This window comes from Rhipicephalus sanguineus, chromosome 9 (assembly GCF_013339695.2).
Source record: "Rhipicephalus sanguineus isolate Rsan-2018 chromosome 9, BIME_Rsan_1.4, whole genome shotgun sequence".
NCBI lineage: Eukaryota > Metazoa > Arthropoda > Arachnida > Ixodida > Ixodidae > Rhipicephalus > Rhipicephalus sanguineus.
Window position 1 is genome coordinate 119,712,291 of NC_051184.2, and position 19,397 is coordinate 119,731,687.

At 44.8% G+C, this 19,397-nt stretch overlaps 1 protein-coding gene across 1 annotated transcript in view; it reads left to right on the forward strand.

The window, feature by feature from the left end:
* Positions 1-18,773, forward strand: part of LOC119406073 (zinc transporter 7) — a 39,265-nt gene extending 20,492 nt beyond the window's left edge. Inside the window, exons 6-11 of the mRNA XM_037672932.1 lie at positions 291-422; positions 3,812-3,874; positions 8,529-8,664; positions 9,949-10,039; positions 14,988-15,137; positions 17,477-18,773. Of these exons, the coding sequence (XP_037528860.1) occupies positions 291-422; positions 3,812-3,874; positions 8,529-8,664; positions 9,949-10,039; positions 14,988-15,137; positions 17,477-17,524 (620 nt within the window). The 3' untranslated portion in view covers positions 17,525-18,773. The remainder of the gene's footprint in view (positions 1-290; positions 423-3,811; positions 3,875-8,528; positions 8,665-9,948; positions 10,040-14,987; positions 15,138-17,476) is intronic.
* The last annotated feature ends 624 nt before the right edge of the window (positions 18,774-19,397 follow it).

The window sequence follows — 19,397 nt, forward strand, 5'->3', positions numbered from 1 at the left end:
ATATGCAGTAAAAAGAGCCCCATTTCTCGTGGCCCTGCCTATCCTTACCATCTGGCAGTGCCACCGTGGGAGCACAGGTGCTATCCTTAGCACTGCAGCGCAACTACGCCAACTTCGGCTAGGCCTGTGTCCTGTTGGGAAGCTGGCTTATTGGACACACAACTGCAGTGATAACAACTTATCGGGGGATGCATATATTCCCCCAGAATCTGCACAAGTGACATCAATTGGCGGATTTTTCTTCTCAGATTATGCTATTAGAGCTTTGTTATCTTATCTCCTTATTGCAGGTGAGGGTCATGGGCATTCCCACAGCCATGGCCATAGCCACGGGCACAGCCACAGCCATGAACACAGCCACAACCATGCGCACGGTGATGCTCACTCGCATGGAAATGGGCATGGGCATTCGCATGGATTTGGTGAGTGTAGAATGTTTGGTAGTTTCACGGGCACTGTTATATACATTGCAGGCTGATGAGTTTGGTTTAACGTGTAGTCAATACACTGGACCGATATGCTTAAGACTCGCGCAACTGGTACAGCCTAAGGACCCGACATTCTTTCCTTGCTTAATTGCTTGTCGGTACCAAGTACACGGCATCCCCGATGGTAAACTGTCCGTCATGGCCATATAAAGGTGTTTTTTTTCTTATGTGCATGCATAACCAAAATATTTCAAAATAGGTACTTTGCAGGCATCTCTGTTGTTATGCTGGCGCTTCATTTTAAGCTCACCTGATCGCACACTAACAAGTGATTTGTCTAATTTGCTTGCACAACGTGTGCAAAGTGAAAGACATGTCCTGCTCAAGCCCTATGTCTTAAAGGGCCCCTGACAGCCGATTTTTTGTTTGTGACATTTATGTTGCAATAAGCAGGTCTATGTCTTGTAATAACGGAATGACACCGCAAATGCTCCTACGTGATGTCTAATTAATCCTAGCAGCGTTAATTATGGTCATTTTTAGTGTAGGTTCAAAACGCGCGCCGGAAGAGGATAAGAAACTAGCGCTGTGCCACGGCGGTCGCGCCTCGGGGCACGCGTGATGACGTACGCTCAGCATTGGGTGACGTCAGCCACGCGCTTGTTGAGCTGCCATTTGGAGAAGTTCGTCTGCTCGTCGAGCACGTGGTAGACGATGTCATCGCTGTCAGACGCAGATTCATGGCCCTACTCATCGCCTAACGAGTCCGACGACGGTTCGCAAGTGGCAGACACTGAGGTTGCGAATGTTTTGAATGGAGAAGCCTGGCATTGCAGCGGCTGAAACCGAACACGTCTCCTCGCCGCAAGGATCGCGGCTGCACTTTTTTCTAGCGCTCCGATGCGTTCGCCTATAGTGGACTCACTATGCGTTGCTCTTTTTGTTGCCACCCGGCAGTTATTATTATTATTTTTTACAAGCATCTAGTGCTGACAGCACTGCTTGGCACCGCCGTTGAAGAACGGTGAGACGCCGTGAGCTGGTGTATCACTGGCGTCTGAAATATGGTAGCTGCGCCTTAGTCGAAGCAGCTGTAGTGAAATATAAAGAAAAACATAAGAGTATGATAATAAATTTTAACGATTCCAGTTCACTGCAGACGCCGCTTAGACACCGCAGTTGTACGTCCTCACTCGAAAGCGCTTTAATTTTTCTTTCTTCTAATGTGTTGACCTGCAAATAATAAGGCCGAAAATTATCATCCCCAGCGTATGGTCCACTGTTCGATCTCACGCACTCGCCGCGTGCAAGTTGCTTAAAATTAGAATGAAATTATTCTCAATCGCGGGTACAATTACGTGTGTAAGTTGTTTCAACCTCCTGAAACAGCCGAGTACGATATTCATTGGAAGTTAGTCGAAGTGAACGGCATACATGTTCTCTGTTAAACGCGTTACACAGTTTTATTTGGGCATCTGCAGCTGCTCTGCCGACACAGCCTGCCAGCCATTCCCAATGACATGCTGCGTCCACATATATGTAGTGGGCACTCAACTGAAACTGTCTATTAATGCACGGCACCGCTACAACGACGCGGAACGTGGAGAAATGCACACAAGAAACGCGCGCAAGCACCTACAGCAGAAGGGGCGGTGCGACTAGAAAAGGTTGCACTGCCGCCACCTGGATTTTTCTTCGCCAAGAGGAACGCCTGAACCCTCCCGTTCGCGCCACTAGGAAGTTGGTTCTAGTTCACTATAACCACAGTGCACCGCGCGTATTTCTGTCTGTGACGTCGACAATACTTGCTTTACCTCTGTGATGTCACAAGGGGCCTACGTCTACGTCATACTAGTGGTTATGTTGATAGGAGTTCAAAGTTCAGATGAGCACTCAGGCTTACTTTAAAACAAAATTAAAATATCTTAAAGGCAATGCTAGTCACTCACAATCGGTCAGAAGTGCCCCCGCATGCAGGACTATGAAACAACACAAGCATCTCGTGTTTCCAAATTCGGTGTCAGGGGTCCTTTAATTAATGGAAGAGTTCCGGCATAATTGCAGTCGGGAATGGTGGAATAAAGAGAATCCAAAGTTGAAATAGAATGCTGTTCATCCAGTTCTGTTGGATGCCTTTTCCTAATGATTCCCTAATTCATCCTCTTGACATTTCCCTAGTGTTGCCATTTGTGGGAGCAGGTGGTTTATCTAGTTACCTTCGTGGCTTGCAGAACAACCCATCGAGTGGGATCATTGCCTGTGTCGTCTAGGTGCTGTGCATGTAGGGATGGGCATATAGTAATTTGAGGTTTGAAGCAAATTCGAAGCGAATAAGTGATTTGGTCGAATAATATCGAATCAAATACTAGTTCGTATAGTATATCTCCAATGTTATAAAGAAAAATGAGCATTTTTGTCATGACCCAACTTGCGCAATATTTTTCAGAATTAAAACTGGGCTTGTGCGAATGTGACTTTCTTGGTTCAAAGTGAGGTGGAAGCAACATTGATTATTAGTAGGGTTTTAATAGCAACAGGGTGCAAATTAGAGGTGGTAAAATACATCACGTCTTAAAGTTTGCTATACTTTGTGCATATAAGCCCATATAACGCACTTTCAAACTTAATTGAGGTGCAGGTAGCATGTACAGTACGGTCCATTGTTAAAGGGAACACTCGAATGAGCAACTTTCATTTTGTTGGCCCCCTAACAGCAAGTGGATGCGGAAAGATTGTTTGTGCACCTTACTAGTCTATCGTAAGGGTTCGGAACTGTCAACCACCAGTAGTGTTGTGCAAATCTAAGCCACTATGCTTTTGCAGGAGAGCGAAATCCGGACATACCCGAAACAAAAGTGTTTCCTTTAACAGTGGACCCATCTGTACATATAACCTTGAAGTATGGCTTCATGGCAGAGTGGATTCCCCCTGGATTTCATGGCATAGCGGCCGCACGCTGCAGTGAAACCACTTTCCCAGATGGGTTACATGCGGTCAAATATACGTCTGTTCGTTCATTTCAAATACTTCTAAATATTTAATAAGTTAAACTCATGTCAAAGTTAATTCACTTACTGTAATATAGTCATTCGAAGGTTCAAAGTCCTCGAATATTCGACCATAACTAGATTACAGTTTTAATTCTCAGTGGCAGCAGCTATATTCCGGAATTTGCTGGTACGAGTAAACGTAAGGCTTGTTCTATGAGTGAAAGTCAGGAAAAGTGTATGATGCTCCTTTCCTGAAGTTGCAGGCCCAAAATTGCCAAATGAAATCGGTTACCATTTTCTCATGGCATGTCACAATACTGTCTGTTTAGTCCTGATGTCTATCTCTGAAGCTGTGTGTAAACTTGCACGTCACTCATCCGGTCTTCCTTGCAGGTCTCGAGGCTGAGTGCGACAGCGACAAAGCTCCACCAGCTGCCAGGAGCCAAATCATGCAGGGTATGGTGGTTTAACACTTTATATACCGTCAAGTTTTGTTAGTTCAACCCTCACGGGACCAGTGAGATTGATATTGTTATTCTGTGGCTAAAACTAAATAAGATGCTATGAAGACACAAAAATGCATTGCAAAATTCTTTTGCAGTGTGTTTGATGTTTCCCTGATCTTGATATGCCCCGAATTGGATGGACACCAGCTTTTTACAGGACCTAGAGAAGTAGCGTAGAAATTATGTTAGGGTTTCTATAGAAACATGATAGGCATCCGACCTTCAGGAGGAAAAGCAGACTATGCCAGCAGTTGCCTTTTAAATGTTGTTTGCTGTCGCTCCCATATAAATGTACATCGTTACCAACATCAACACGTCCTCCATAAAGTCCACTGTACATTTGGTGTTCTGCATTCATTGTACAACTCTGCCAGAATCACTGGCGAGATGGTGGCTCTTAGCCATGACATACTGCTGCTTAATTTACATAATTCTGGAGGTCAGGCACGTGTGCTCATCAGTTCAAGGTTATTTGGTCGAGGCCAATTTCAGAACCAAGATAACAAAAATTAGGGCTCATAGATAGATTGGCACTGGCCAAAGACCCACTTGGGATCTATATAAACTCAATTCCCCCTGAAGTTCCGATAGATTCACTGTATAAAATATTCTCTTAATCAAAAGGTTCTCAGTGTGGCTTCTACAGAACCGCGGGGCTCTGCAAAGGGCTCTTTAGTGTTCCACAAGCAGTCAGAATGAATGCAACGCGATCCTTTTTTATTCTCATTAACGCACAATTTCTTGCTTTAGAAAAGGAAATTTATATTGCATTTTGGATTTAGTGAAGTCACTGCATGCCGAGTCCATGCCTCAGAGTCTGAGTAGCAAGAGATTTTCATGGTGCCGGCCTTAAAGGGACACTAAAGAGCAAAACGATTTTTCTCGCATTAGTAAAGTAGTCTTTTACGATACCAAAAACACCACGCTTTCTGCGCGAACACGCTTAATAAACGAGAAAACGCGCAAAGAGAAAATACAGGTGGCGATGCCACATTGGAATTTCGGCACCATTTGCCGTGACATCACATATTTTTGACGGCGCCTGCTTGGGCCTACGTAGTTCCTAATGGGTTAAATCGAAGTACATTGTCCTCTGAGGGAGAGACTTGACATAACGAGTTTGTGGAAATTTCGTCGAGCCAGTGGCGCCAAAATACGTTAAATGCTCTTTGAAGTCTTTTACGTCACGAATTACAAAGTTCGACGCGAAATTTAAAAATGAAACTTTGAACTTGGTTTTCTCCTCCAATAATAAACCTATGGTGGTGAAATAAACTACGCAAGAGTTCTTCGAGCACACTTTATCAATCTAAACCAATTCATTGTTTCTCTTTAGTGTCCCTTTAAGGGGGGACATGGTACCTGGGGCTATCTTGTTCATTTTCTGATTAGATTCAATTAAAAAGCACAGATATATATGTATTTTTTGTGCTGATTATAAAAGTGCAGTAATTTTTTCTTTGACTCAAATAATGATTGAGATAATTAAATGTTAATTACTATTATTTGGTGAGACAATAGATAATAATAAACTTGGCAGAAAGTTATGTTTAATGCATGAGTGGAAAGCAGAATGAATAAGAGTCGAACTGCTGCAAGCAGTATTCAAATCCAACAACAATTAGCAATTTAGCAGCCCACTGAAATTAAGCGTTTACGGTACAGCTACTAACGATCAAGAACAAAGGCAGGTTAAAAAATTATAGAAGAAGAAAAGAAAGAATCTGCTTGCAGCATTTCAAGCTTTATGCATTTAGCTTCATACAGCAAAAAACGTTACAGCTGTAGCTATTCTAGAGCTTGAGCAATTGTTGCACCAAACAAGTGGGGTGAGTAAAAGCTTGTTTTGAGAAAATGCAAGAAAACAGATAAAGCTCATTTTGAACCACATGTAATAGAAGATATTGAAATATTTTTGTTAGATGATTAGTCTCCACCAGGGACATAACCTGCATGCCTACTGCTGCAGCACACGTCATTCAGAGCAGCATGTCAATAAAAGAGGCCATTCTTTTGTGCTTTTTCTTAATCGAAATATAGCTTGTCTTGGTGATATAAATAGCTGTTGGGGCTGAAATATCAATCCAAGATGTAAGAAACTTGGTCAGCACTTGCGGTAATGCCTGTATGCTACAAAAATACTATATTCAGAAAACTGATTTTTTCCATGATTTTTCATCTCTAAGACCAGTGCCCCCTAGGAATCTCGTTCTGCAGTAAAGCCTCATTAATATGCATCTGTTGGGAACATGACAGCAAAAATACAAATGAGCATCTTTTGAGAAGTGCTGCCGATACTGAGCAGCGAAATAAACTGCATACATGTTGCCGAGAGTACCGAATACTACAAGGCTTTTTTTTTCTTTTTGAAAGCAAAAAAATGTTATGGCTCTCTCGCATGATGCCGTGCACTTCAGAGCATTTCAGAACGTTTTGGAACTATGACGGGGAACACACACAATGCCTGACAAGGGAGCACAGCTGACAGACAACTTGTAAAGTTTCCCTGATGTTTAACTTTCCCCAGCACAGATGTGCTACTGAGCAAAGACCAATACCACTTCAGTGAAACACGATACCTGTTGTGTGCAGCCAATCGTCCTTAGGCTTTTCTACGCAGTGCCTGCATAGACCACTGCATTCCTGTGCTGGCTCTATTGAAAACTGCCATTTCTCCTGTTTACCTTGGATATCATGCAGCTGCATTGTGATGATTGATCATGTCAATCTTGCTGCAATTAATTTAATTTTTTTGCTAATGTTCACGCTAACTATTGTTCATGATGTAGCGAAGAGGAACAAACGCTATAGTGGGTCAATACCCAGTAAATGCCTTTGCAATGAATATCTTAAAATAAAACACCGTGTTATTTAGCAGACCTCGCCTAAAGAGGAGAAGGCCAGTGCAGGCCAATTTGCTCGGGGACATTATCATCAATTCAGAATGACATTTGTTGCACACAGTAATGTGGCACCAAAGTGACACCGAGTGCAACTAATCGTGCTCACTTAGAAATACATATACCGCAAGATTCACCACTTTGAGCTATAACATGAGGTAAAGAGATGCTACCAGTAATGCTGAGACAGTCCTGCAACCTGTATTCCGAACTATGCAGGTAGCATAGTTGCATGCAGTGGTTAGAAGTGTGTACCATTTCTGTTTATGATGTTTTTTGCATGGAGAAAATAAAGTTCGGGAGAAACCCCGGCTGTATTGGTTGTTTTGGGGGGCACAGAGAAGGTCTTGCTTCTCTGTGCCCCCAAAGTATCAAACGAAAGTTTACGGCCGAGGCCTTTCTCGGAGCACATCCGGTTCGTATGAGATGAGGTATGCCTGCAGTGTAGTGTGTGGAGCTAAGAATTGCATATTGGGTCTGTGAGCTGTTCCTTGTGTCGGCCAGCAGCAGTGGCTGTCACATGGTCACAATTCGGGAATTCGTAGCGTTTCTTGACGTGCTAAAATTAGAACGTGGGGCAGCATCCATCTAATTAGAACTGTTAGAGAAGCATTGAAGGTTTTCTTCTGATGTGCACGAGCAGCGCGCACTGCTCATAGCTCATCACGATGCATATTTGAAGATCGTGCTCATCTGCTCAGAGTAAGCTGACTGGAGACACAACAGGGGACACTTAGATGGCTGTATGGTACTGCTGCCTTCAACTCTTTACACACCGTGCCCATCGTTCTCAATGGTTTGAATTGCCACTTTCGACACATTCCGTGCCATTCACGGACACGCTGCACCATCTGTCATGAAGGAGAAGAACTATAGTTTTCTTTGTGTAGTTTGTTTTTTTCCTGCTGCGTGGCCTTGATTTTTGAACACGCTCTGAAGTAATGGCCACCACTGGGTGTGGCACACGCACACTTCGAGAGATCACAGATATCGGCATTCGGGTGTCTTTGTGGTTGATTTTATCAATTTAACGAGCAGCAGCGAGTCTGATGATGCTGCCTTTTCATCAAACTTTTAACTCTGAGAGCAACAACAACCCAGAGCAATGGTCAGCTTCGCTTTCTGCTTCGGGCCATCTCAGTTCGCGTTTCAGCACCAGCCTGCCAGGATGGAAACGATTAGAAACTGTAGAAAATGCAAGTGCGACTAGAAAGCCACACAGAAAACAAGTTTGCTGCAAGACATGCAACATTATGCTATCCTTTACTTACACCGAGGAACTGCTTTGCCGTATGCCACGGCCAATTGTACTGCTTACGGTAAGATTTTGTCTGGGAAGTCTTGTTCAATGAAAAAGTTTGAATTTTTCAGAGATGGTGCCTATAGATGGCGTTACATTTTGTATATCTCATAATTTATGTTATGTTTTTTTCTTAGTAGATAGAAGCGTGTCTTTACTAACTCTGTTCAATTTTGTCCCGCAGTCTTGAATTTGGCAATTTATATTGCTCGCATAACAACATCTCGTTAATGAAACTTGACCACATGAAAAGTTCATTCATCCTGCTTTTGTTTATGTATTGCATAAAGCATTAGGGAAAGAGTTGGCCTTACTTTCCTGCATGCCCACTGCTCGGCCTGTTCTTTTGAAAACAACGCAAAGAAAAGTTTACTGTACTTGTCTCATGACTGTGCTGTGTGCAGGTGTGTTCTTGCACATCCTGGCAGACACCCTGGGCAGCGTGGGTGTCATCGTGTCGGCCATCCTGATGAGCCAGTTTGGCTGGCTCGTGGCCGACCCTATCTGTTCCATGTTCATCGCGACCCTCATCGGCGTCAGGTGGGACATTGCTACATTCGTGAAAACCGCAAGTGTGCTGACTTAGTGCCCACGTATCAGGTTGTGGGTTCTATACCCAAGTGCAGTGGCCCTGTTTTCAAAAGATTGGGGGTACAGCGCCAAAGCGCTTCCACACCATTTGCGCATTACAGTGCACTGGGTGGTCAGAATCAATTTTTTGTTACAATGATTCTCGTAGCCTTGGGTTTGCTTTCAAATTCTCAAACCTGCCAATCAGTCTTTCTAGTTGCACAGAGGTGTCTACAAAAATTACCGCTAAATGGAAGAGGTGCAGCTTTCTCATAGTATTCCCAAGGGGAGTAGGGGTGCTGTTTCTTAGGTCAGTTGGAAATTCATACTTGGAAGCGTAGTGCTAGTGGACACGGACTAAAGGAAGGCACACAGACGGAAGCGCTCTAGCAACTGGTTTTTTATTGAAAATCTGCCCTACATATATTCATCGCTTTTATGGCCACGTGACAATTTCAGCGCACTGACGAATTCAGAAATGATGTTCCTGAATTTGTCAGTGCACAGAAGTTTTCATGGGGCCATAAAAGCGATGTATATATGTAGGGCAGATTTTCAATAAAAAACCAGTTGCTAGAGCGCTTCCGTCTGTGTGCCTTCCTTTAGTCCGTGTCCACTAGCACTACGCTTCCAAGTATGGGAGTGGAGGGTAAAGGTAGGGTGATGTTTTAACTGCCTTCAAAGAGGCACACAAATCAGTGACTCGTATTGGAAGTTCATTTATGCGTGGCTAACTTATAGGGGTATGCAAAGATAAAAATTTTTCACATACAAATCAGGTATGAATTGTACCTAGCTTCAAATATCAAATTAAAGACTCAGTAATCGTGACAGGCGCTTCTCTCAGCAATAGATCTTTATTTTTTGCAATATGTTTAGTGCTGCAAGAGATCCTGCTCACGCACCTTGAAGCACGCAATGCTTTTGTTCCTTTCACCTGCTGTTCGTGTTGCTGAAGCAGAAAATAAAGGAAAAAAAAAACAGTAGTAAATAAACAATAAAAAAGCCTTACCAAGTGAATGAGTGCAGTGAAAGATCTGGCTTGCTTGCCTTGAGCCTGTATTCTGTTCTTTTGCACTGGAGTTTGTGTTTGTTCATCCATGTGGTACAATCCATCGGTCTCCTGCTAGCTCAGACATCATGAACACTAGTGCTAGACTTCCCTCTAGCAATTTCGGTCACAGGCTGTGTAGTGCAGGCGGTATTCTTTAAGTGTGAAACCTCTGAGATGCTTATGAAATGCGTCTTCCACAGTGTGCTGCCTCTTCTACGGGATTCAATCTATGTACTGATGCAGCGGACACCTAAGGAGCTCGACACAGCACTTCCAACTTGCTACCAGAGGGTGAGTGCAGCACTTGGTAGTATTGGTGGGGTTTATGCTGCTTGTCTGTCATCGGGATGTTGCTGTCACTGACCAGAAACCACATTTTCTTTAAGTTACGGAAGCCGCAACTGTAAAAGGCTGCTAATAAAATGCTTTGTTGGGCGCGTTGGTTCATTCTGGAATAGATTTGAGCGCAAATGGTGAGACACAAGAAGAGAAGACAACTACACGAGTGCTCTGTGGTCGTCTTCTCTTCTTGTGCCTCGTCCGTTTGCGATCAAACGTAAAAGGCTAGCTGGCACTTTTGGAACTGGAACCTGGCTTAAGAAGAATGCAAAGTATTGTCTCACGGTAGTGATGGTGAAGGAAGTGGTGAAAGTGGCAGTCACACTGGTAGAGATGAAACTCTTCATTGAACAAACGTGTGCCCAGAAAACTAACTCAAAGTACAAGCAGTGCACCCTGTACACTGAAAGCAGCGATCACAGTTGTCAGCCGTTGTTACCGTAAAAATGCGAATGGCCCTGACTTTGAAGTACTGAAAGTTGGAAGAAAAGAAAAGCACACAGAACAGCCAAAGTATCAGAAGGTGCCTTTACCGTGAAACAAACGCAGTTTCAAATGGTACACAGCGATAACGCCATTTATTTACACGTGCGTTTACACGCAAGTTCCACGTGCCAGAAAGCCGAAAGACGGGCTCAAACTTTATCTTCGTAAAACGTCGCAACCATCTTGACAACTTTAATCCTTTGAGGGTCGAATTTTTTCACAAAATCCAGTCCAAAAATGTGTAATTTTTTTATTGCTGAAATAAATTCTTAAGATGATTCTATTTAAGAAAAAAATTGTTTAAACATTTTTTTTCATGACCGTAAAGTGACAAAAAAATCATTTTTGGTGTTACATACTGTGTGGTCTGAGCGATAACACCGCCGCTCTCGGAACACACGGAGACAGTTCACGCGGTCATGCAACAAACTTGGACATTTATTAAACACTTCTTTACATATGGCGAGCTCGCCGGCCGAATTAGTAACACGCTAGTAACACGCTAAAACTTATATGCTGACAATGAATACTGGGAAAACATAACACACACTCAAGACAACATAAGACATACAATACACCATAACATAAGACATAATACAATACACCACGAAGGCGGCGCCGCCGATGCACGACTCACACCAGGGCCCGAGGGAAGCGAGCCGCGGTATCGTCCCCTCTCCGCCCCCCCCCCCCCGGACCCATGCGACAGACGTCCATCCACAGTGCGCCGCCACACCCCAAAATAGACTCCTTGCTGTTTCTATGCGCCGGCCTAAATTCTCCGCGGCGGCGCTGCCGGCGCCATCACGCTAAACTTGTGTTACAGCCATTACAAAAATAAAACACTACGGAGAGACATCGGCGCATGAAAAGAATTCCACGTATTCCCGAAGTGTGGTAGCGCAGGCCAAGCAAGAGAAATGATCGAAAAAGGCGCGCGTTTTAAAAATAAATGCTATGCCGTACATGTACGACGAAAACCCTTTGGTACCAGGAAGCTTCTGCCGTACATGTACGGCGAAAACCCTCAAAGGGTTAATATGGATGCACTCTGACATCTGCGGTAACAATGATAACGCTAGCGCAGCTCCCAGGTAAACTCTGCAGCCTTCACCTCCCGCTCTAGATAAGCTGTGGTCTGGCACCAAAACAAGGTTTTTCTTCTAATTGTTGTGTGTTGTGATGTGATCCTGTGGTGCACCCGATCTCCCCGCTGATCATAGCCATAGCCATGCTGCTGTAACCAGAGCTGCCAGCATCACAGAATGCAACAAAGAAAGAGTATCCGGTGAGATGTAGCAGCGAGAACACCCATGCAAAGATAAAATTGCAGTTGTTGTTTATGGCTCACAGCTGTCGCTCGCATTCGCCTGTGCTACCCAAAACATCTTTCACACACTTCGAACTCATGGTGTGCTACCAGATTTCGGTGTGCATTCACGAACTCGATTGCTGTTTTCTTTAATGCACGGTGAACTGTCGTTGGCCACCGGTCATTTTCACCAAGAACACGAAATAAAAGCAGCTCAGAGCCCAAATAGATTCACAAGACGACAACAGAAACGCAGAATGAGGCCGGCCATGGCACAAGGCTGGCAGTAAACAAAGAGATGCCAATGATTGTGATGGTGATGGAGGCGGTTGACTTCAGTTGACCATAGTGGCCAGTGTTTTGAAGTTTTTCTGCCATTTACCAGTATATTAAATGGGGCTCGATTTTCTGTTGCAGTTTCCTGGAAAAAAAAGTTGGCCTATATTCCGGTTTTTACGGTAATCTGATCGTCAGTGGAACGGGCCGTCTACTATACTCGCGGACAACTTTTCTTGGCAATGAAGGGAAGGCTACGGGGGCGGAGCTGCTGCACATGTACTGCTCCGCGAAGTAGTCCGGTTCGGCGCCCGTTTCGAATTTAGTTTTGGTTTGTGAACCTTCCGTACCTTCTGTGATGGCCATTTGATTATTCGAGTGGCCATCACAGGCTTACACAGCCATTTGTTAGTGAAATTCGTCACAAGCTCCCTCGGCGAGTCGTTGGGAAAGCTGGAGGGTGACGAGTGCTCACCTGAAGACGAAGACGCCATTTTGACTGTGAGGTGCACGTAAAAGGTGCGACGTTTTCACAGGTGCAAAAACGTGAAATGACACTGCATAAAGCAAAACAAATATAAATATCTCCTTGGTGCGGGCTGACCCTCTCTTCAAACAGCGCCCCGTAGAAAATAAAGCAATGTTGTTTTTTTATTCTCACGCAGAAAACACGGACGCAATTGTAGGACTATAATGTTCGGCGGTAGCACACGCGTAGTTCGGCTCTCTAGCCTTCCCTTCATTGCCAAGAAAAGTTGTCCGCGAGTATATGCATCAGTGATCTAACCTTCCAGCGTTATCGCTGGTGCTCGCATAAGCTACTGAATAAACTTGACTATTTGCATCTTGTGCGTTATATTACTAGAACAGTCTGAAACAATTGCAACACTTCCCAAACATTGCAGTGTGGCCTGCACCGAGCAGTGCTAACAGTTTTTTGGGGTGAGATCCGAATGCATCATGTTAAAGAAATAAGGATGCGTGCCAGCATGTCATTCTGTGTCTTACGCCTGGTTTTAAGTGCATAGCACTTTAGGGGCCGCCCGCCACGGTGGTCTAGTGCTTAAGGTGCTCGACTGCCGACCCGCAGGTCGCGGGATCAAATCCCGGCCACGGCAGCCGCATTTTCAAATGGAGGCGAAAGTGCTAGAGGCCCGTGTACTTAGATTTAGGCGCACGTTAAAGAACCCCAGGTGGTCAAAGTTTCCGGAGCCCTCCCCTACGGCATCTCTCGTAATCATATCGTGGTTTTGGGACATTAAATCCCAACAATTATTGCAATTTAGGGGCCCGGCTTGTCGTGCATCCATAGATGTCATGTGGCATGTTCATGCTCACAATTAAGCGCCCAATACAGGCCTAAAACGTGGCTAGCAATGCTCAAAACTGTGTTAAAATAAACTACCGCCTAAAGTAATATAATTAACAGCAATAACCAAGCAGTAATCACTAAATGTGATTCAGACGCGTGTGGTTAACTCCTGCACCCACCGCCTCGCACAGCGCACAATCGCTCCTCCCACCTGCACTTCACCGCCACTTGGTCGCTACATCTGAAGGGAGAAACAACCTGATGGAACTCGCTGCAGGCGACACGTATCTCAACTGCCGTAACAAGCAGGAAGTCGATAAAGTGCAGCAAAAAGCAGCTCGCATGTTGCACATCGAGTTTGCGAATCTCCCTAGCAGGATTCTACTGTTGCCGGGGAAACCGTACGTGCTTATCTCAAACATTGGGGTCATCGACAGTTTGGCAAACAGAGCAGGGAGAACTCTACGAATGGGAATTGCTGCATGACCATGCTACGTACGCACTTCCTTAGGTTTCACAGTAGTGGAGCTGCATTTGGTGTTTTGTTTGGCATCACACTAGAAAAAATATGATTTCCATAAATTTTACTTGGACGTGTGTCCAACCTCCCCCAATAATGAAGAAACTTCTCGAATTCACAAAAAATAAAGCAATCTGCAACAGTGACTGTGTCGACCATTCCGATTGGCCAACTTCACACAGGTGGGCGATCAATGGGAATGAAGAACAGTAAACTGGGCAGCACTTCCCGTACTGCCCATTAGGTGAAGGACCCTGGTTTTGTTGGAAGTTCCTTTCTGCACTATGCAGGCTGCAGGGCACTTAGCCAATCCCTCAGTATGTATTCATCCACTCTGCGTCGTCTCCTCAGCGTATTCATGGCATATGCGCACAAACGTTAATAGAGTAAATGCAAGCACATGGCATTGCCGGGAGAAAAAAATCAGACATGGCGGCAGCTCCCACAGCGGGTGCCTTCTGCCTCAAATTTATCAAGCCTTCATCGTGCGCTGTGTGGCCCATAGGTTCTCAAGTGACGCTCATTTTTCCTTTGTATTTGTTTCTTGATGCCTCCACAGCAATGTATTTGTGACTATATTGCACTCTTTCCGAGACCCGCAGTCATATTCTTGGTCTTGTAGGCTTAGCAGGCGTGGTTGGACAAAACACATCTCACTAACAATGAAAACTCATGCCTGATGCTTTGCCCTCTGTGTGAGATGACAGAGAGTAATTTCCTTCACTATTTATTTAATGCTGTTGGAGCCGTGAGCAAGTAGCAAGTTTGAGTTTGGATTGAAGCGGGCGGTTGCGTTAGCATGGCCACCAACCACATGACGGGCTAATTGCAGTTATGAAGCATTCGTGTTGCTTCGTAGCTGCAATTATTGGTGGTGGCTGACGCCAATATTACCGTTCTCAAGTATGAGTAAGTGACTGACCTGACGTCTGACATGTGCAACGCTAACAAAGAAGTGAGCCGTCAAAATTCCCTTCCTTTATGTGCGACGCAGGTGATGCAACTGGAAGGCGTGTACAGCGTGCAGGAGCCCCACTTCTGGACATTGTGCAGTGACGTCTACATTGGCACCCTCAAGTTGGAAGTGGCCAAGGGTGCCGACGTGAGCTACCTGCTCAGCTGCACGCACAGCATATTCACGCAGGTGTGTGCCAACCTCTCTTTGCATTCACTTGTTGCATTTGTCTGTGCTAGCATTGCATGCTCCCACCACGTGCCGGGAAGTTGATGCTGCATCCCTACACAGCAGGAGTGGTGAGAAAATTAGAACAACCGAAACTTGAGCTATTTGCAAGGGATTTGTCACGAAGAAGGATAAGCCATGCAAGGAAGGACACAAGAGCAGATAACAAGACAACACAAACGCCAGCTGTAGACTGAAGGGACACACTGTGAGAGGAAAAAAGTTGACGCGAAACTTATCAGTGCATTCTCAAATGTCTGCACACCCTACCCTCTGTCATGAGGTTGAGATAACAGTAAAGTGGATAACTGGGCAAGTTGGTACGGATTCATCATTACCAGAGAGTACGCACTCAAGACGTTGACACAGGGAAGAACACAACACAATATGTTGTGTTCTTCTCTCCGTCCTGAGTGCGTGCTCTCCGGTAATAAGAAATCGTTGAACGAGGAATATCACTGGACCCAACACGTCTACGAGGGGAAGTGCCCTTGTCCAGTCATTGGCTGCAGCATTATTCCTTTTTCAGCAATTTCTGATTTCTCCAAGCCTGAAATTCTGTCTTGTTTAGACGCATAGCAGGAGTGACTTAACTGAATGAAGACACCCCCCTCAGTGGACAGTGAGGAGAAACAGTGTTCGCTCAATGTGTCGACAAGTGATGAAGGCAACATTCTGGAACTGGGAATCGCTGCGATTCTCGATGTCGCAAGTCATTTTTGCTTTGTCTCTTTGCAAAGTAGCAATTCAGAAATGAATGCCATATTTGGCTGCACCTCACTTAATTGGGATGATCCTCTGAGTGCGAAGTAGCGCAGTCCATGTTGGCATCATTATCAGCGAAACCTGTCCAAAATAAACATAACAGTCTTGACATGTTTCTCGCTTTTCAGCACTCCCAGGACATGCGAGCATGGCCTTTGCGATTGGTGCACTCTACTCAGAGATGCCATTGCTGTCTGCGGGATTCAAACACCCACTAGTGCCACCCGATCTCGTATGGCTCGTGTGCCTCCAAGCTCAGCGAGCGGTCCTATTTAACCAAAGACCACATGCAACCGAATTAATGAGTTTCGTGCCATAGGCATATGTACATGTTTGACGGCACGAGATGGCGCGTTTAAATTAACCAAATGAACAGGGGTCATATTAACGAGGTTGTACTTATAGGCTAATACCCCTGCCACACTGGAGGTGTTAATGTCATTTGGTTCGAAGGTCATTCGGCGCAACGAATGTCATTCAATATGAGGTGGTGCTACACAGGAAAAAGTAATGTCATTCGTTCGTGATACCAATGTCGATAATTTAGAAAAAAAAAGCCAGAAAAGGTAAATGTAGCGTGGTAGAAAACGTAAGTTATTTATTTTAAAAGACATGTAGGGAGTCGCTTTGCTAAAACAAACACGCATAGAAATTTTGTATTGGAATATTTCTGGCCACTGCAAGCCAACACGAGCCTTAGCTTTTAGCCGCAGCTGATAGAATGAACTATAGTGCCTAGAATATACTATAGAATGAACACAAGCAACATGGCGGACATGGCGGTGCCACTGAACAACGACGCTAAGCTGCAGCAACTAAAGCGTTTAGTTGCTGTCAGAGCAAGCGTCTCCGTCCGGGTACAGTGCGCACGCGAAGCTGATGCCATCGCTGCAAGCACACGTGCGCGTCGGCGTGTGTTTGTTTACATTATGGCCGACCGCGCCGTCGGCCGGAAGCCTGCGAGTGGTCTCTGTACCACTGTGGTTGAGAGTACAAAGTTTTTTGCGACAGCCTTCCACACAACCATAACACAACTGCTCTCGTTAAGATCACAGATGCCTTAAAAAAACTCAAAATTAATAGCGTGTTTGCATTATTTCTTCTCAAATTGAGAATGCTGAGTGCCACATTTCAAGTAGTCTATGGGGTTGAGAGTATACATTCGGTGCTAGTATAGTGCCTAGAATATAGTGCTAGTGTGATGGCGAACGTGTTTCTCGAACTCATTCGATCGCCTAAGTCATTCGGTTCAAATGACATTAAATATCGCTGTGTAGCAGCCGCATAATCTCATTAGGTGCGAATGTCATTCTGTTCGAATGACATTAAAACGTCCAGTGTGGCAGGGGTATAAGCCTCTATCTAGACAGTTGCAAATGGATGTAGTACTTATACTGCATTAAAGATTTAATTTTTTTTGCCCCCACTGCTGGATGTTTTTTGCCATGTGTTAAGTTTTACTCTTTTGCAGGTTGGCGTGCCATGTGTTTTTGTTGTGTTTTTTTTATTCACCTTTTTGTTTGTTTGTCTTTCAGGCCGGTGTCAAGCAGTTGTATGTACAGATTGACTACGCACCAATGTGATCTGAATATGCCACGATGACCAGTGAAAGACGTCTTCCTTGTACATTGACTGCCGAATGGTTTAGCACCAAGAATGGCCGAGGCATTGTGGCTGGGACGAACGGCTCCACTGCAAGACAACCTTGCCGACTGAAATATTATTACAAGCATTCAATACGAGCGTGACAAGTGGTTGTGATGTGGAATACCCCTGTGCACCTCACACATCTCGGTTTCTTGGCAATCAGTGAGGATAGTTAGTTCTAAAGCTGTGCCTCTCTCTATAGCCCTTTTATAACCTTTTATAATATACCTGGTTTTGTAATTTCACTGCGCTTTCACTTTACCTGATTACATTATTTTGCCCTCCCTTTTTTATGTGCACAGTGGTTTCTGCATGGTTGCAACGTGAGGCAATCGGAGGTCTTTCTGAAAGTGCACCCAGTTTTGTTAGGAGCATTTATTTGTCAAAGGGCGCCAAAACAAATGATAGCAAACCTGTGAAATCGTGTTGTTGGGCTCAGCCTTGAGCAAAATGGTGGTGGCGTCACCCAAGGAGAAGAGTTCAAAATAGGAAAGAGCGTCGCGACGCCCTGTTCTCTCCTGAGCATTTTGCCTTGGGTCGGATCGTAACCATTTTGCTCAGGATAGCAAAGCTGGCGGTTGGCTTCATTTTGCGGCACCTACCGAACGTGGAGCAAATTTTGTGCACGCGCATCATCTCATTCTCTGCCATTGCTGGTAAGCCCGACACACAGCTCTCACTGTTTGCCAAGTGGTAAAAGGCGCGCACTCGCTCATTGTTTGCAGGCAGGCGTGCTTCTTCAAGTGTTGGAAAAAAGTGTTCCCAATGCTTCCGGTGATTGCACGTGCTTAATAATAAGACTTTGGTTCTCACGTCAGTCTGCAAGCAAACGGTGCGTCATCACTGCCTCGTGGAGAATGCACCCTTCCTCGTGTCGTATCACTTGATTACATTCAAACGGCGGGTATTGTACGTGCGGGAGGTGGTGAAGGGATTTGGCGCATTACCATGGACTTTTCGGCCGTCAACTGCACCATTGTCATTGCAATCGATGTGTATATTCTGTTGTTGCGCATTGTTTTCTGTAAACTTACTGCGAATGTACAGCTCTTGACTGTGTGCGTGTGTGCGCTTACGAGAAGAGACGCTCGTGCTTACCAAACGGGGCCACTGGCTGTTGCAAGCCCGGTGATGATGAATGGAAAGTGTAAAAAAGGAAGGAATGAAACCTTGACTCAAAACCTAGCCATGGTGGTGTGTGCCTTCATGTTTCTTCAAAGGCCAGGGTGGACCCATATGCATGGGACCGCCATTTTGCCTTGTATTTGTGCAAGTCCAAACTGCCCTTTGCATTTGATGTGCTCTGTGCTTATCCTTTAGGTGACATTGCAAAAGAACCTTTTCAAGGAACACAGCAGGTGAATAGCAAATAACATTTTATGTCGGAGTGAAAGGTCGATGCTTGAAAACGTCAGTATTATACACAGCAGCGCTTTAGTAATACAGAAATCAAAATAAACTTAGGACACTACTTGTGCCACCAGTGGAACATTCTGAAACACAAGCCTGATGACATAATAGGAGCTCAGTACAATTAATCATGAGTACTCGAACAACCCATAGCATGGAACTAGTGCATTTCAGTCCGATTCATGCAAAAAAAAAAGAACTTCTTGATGTTACCTTTGAGAATGAGACTAGTCCAGTTTTCGCCGGGCTGGCTCCACTAAAGCCCCTTGTTCTGCTGTGCCAGCTGTCAGGCAGTGAAGGATGGGCATGGGAAATGCTACGTCAGAAGGCCATTCTCAGAGGTGGGCAAATGGTATGCAGACCACTGAAACATGATTTGCTTTCAAACTAACATTATAA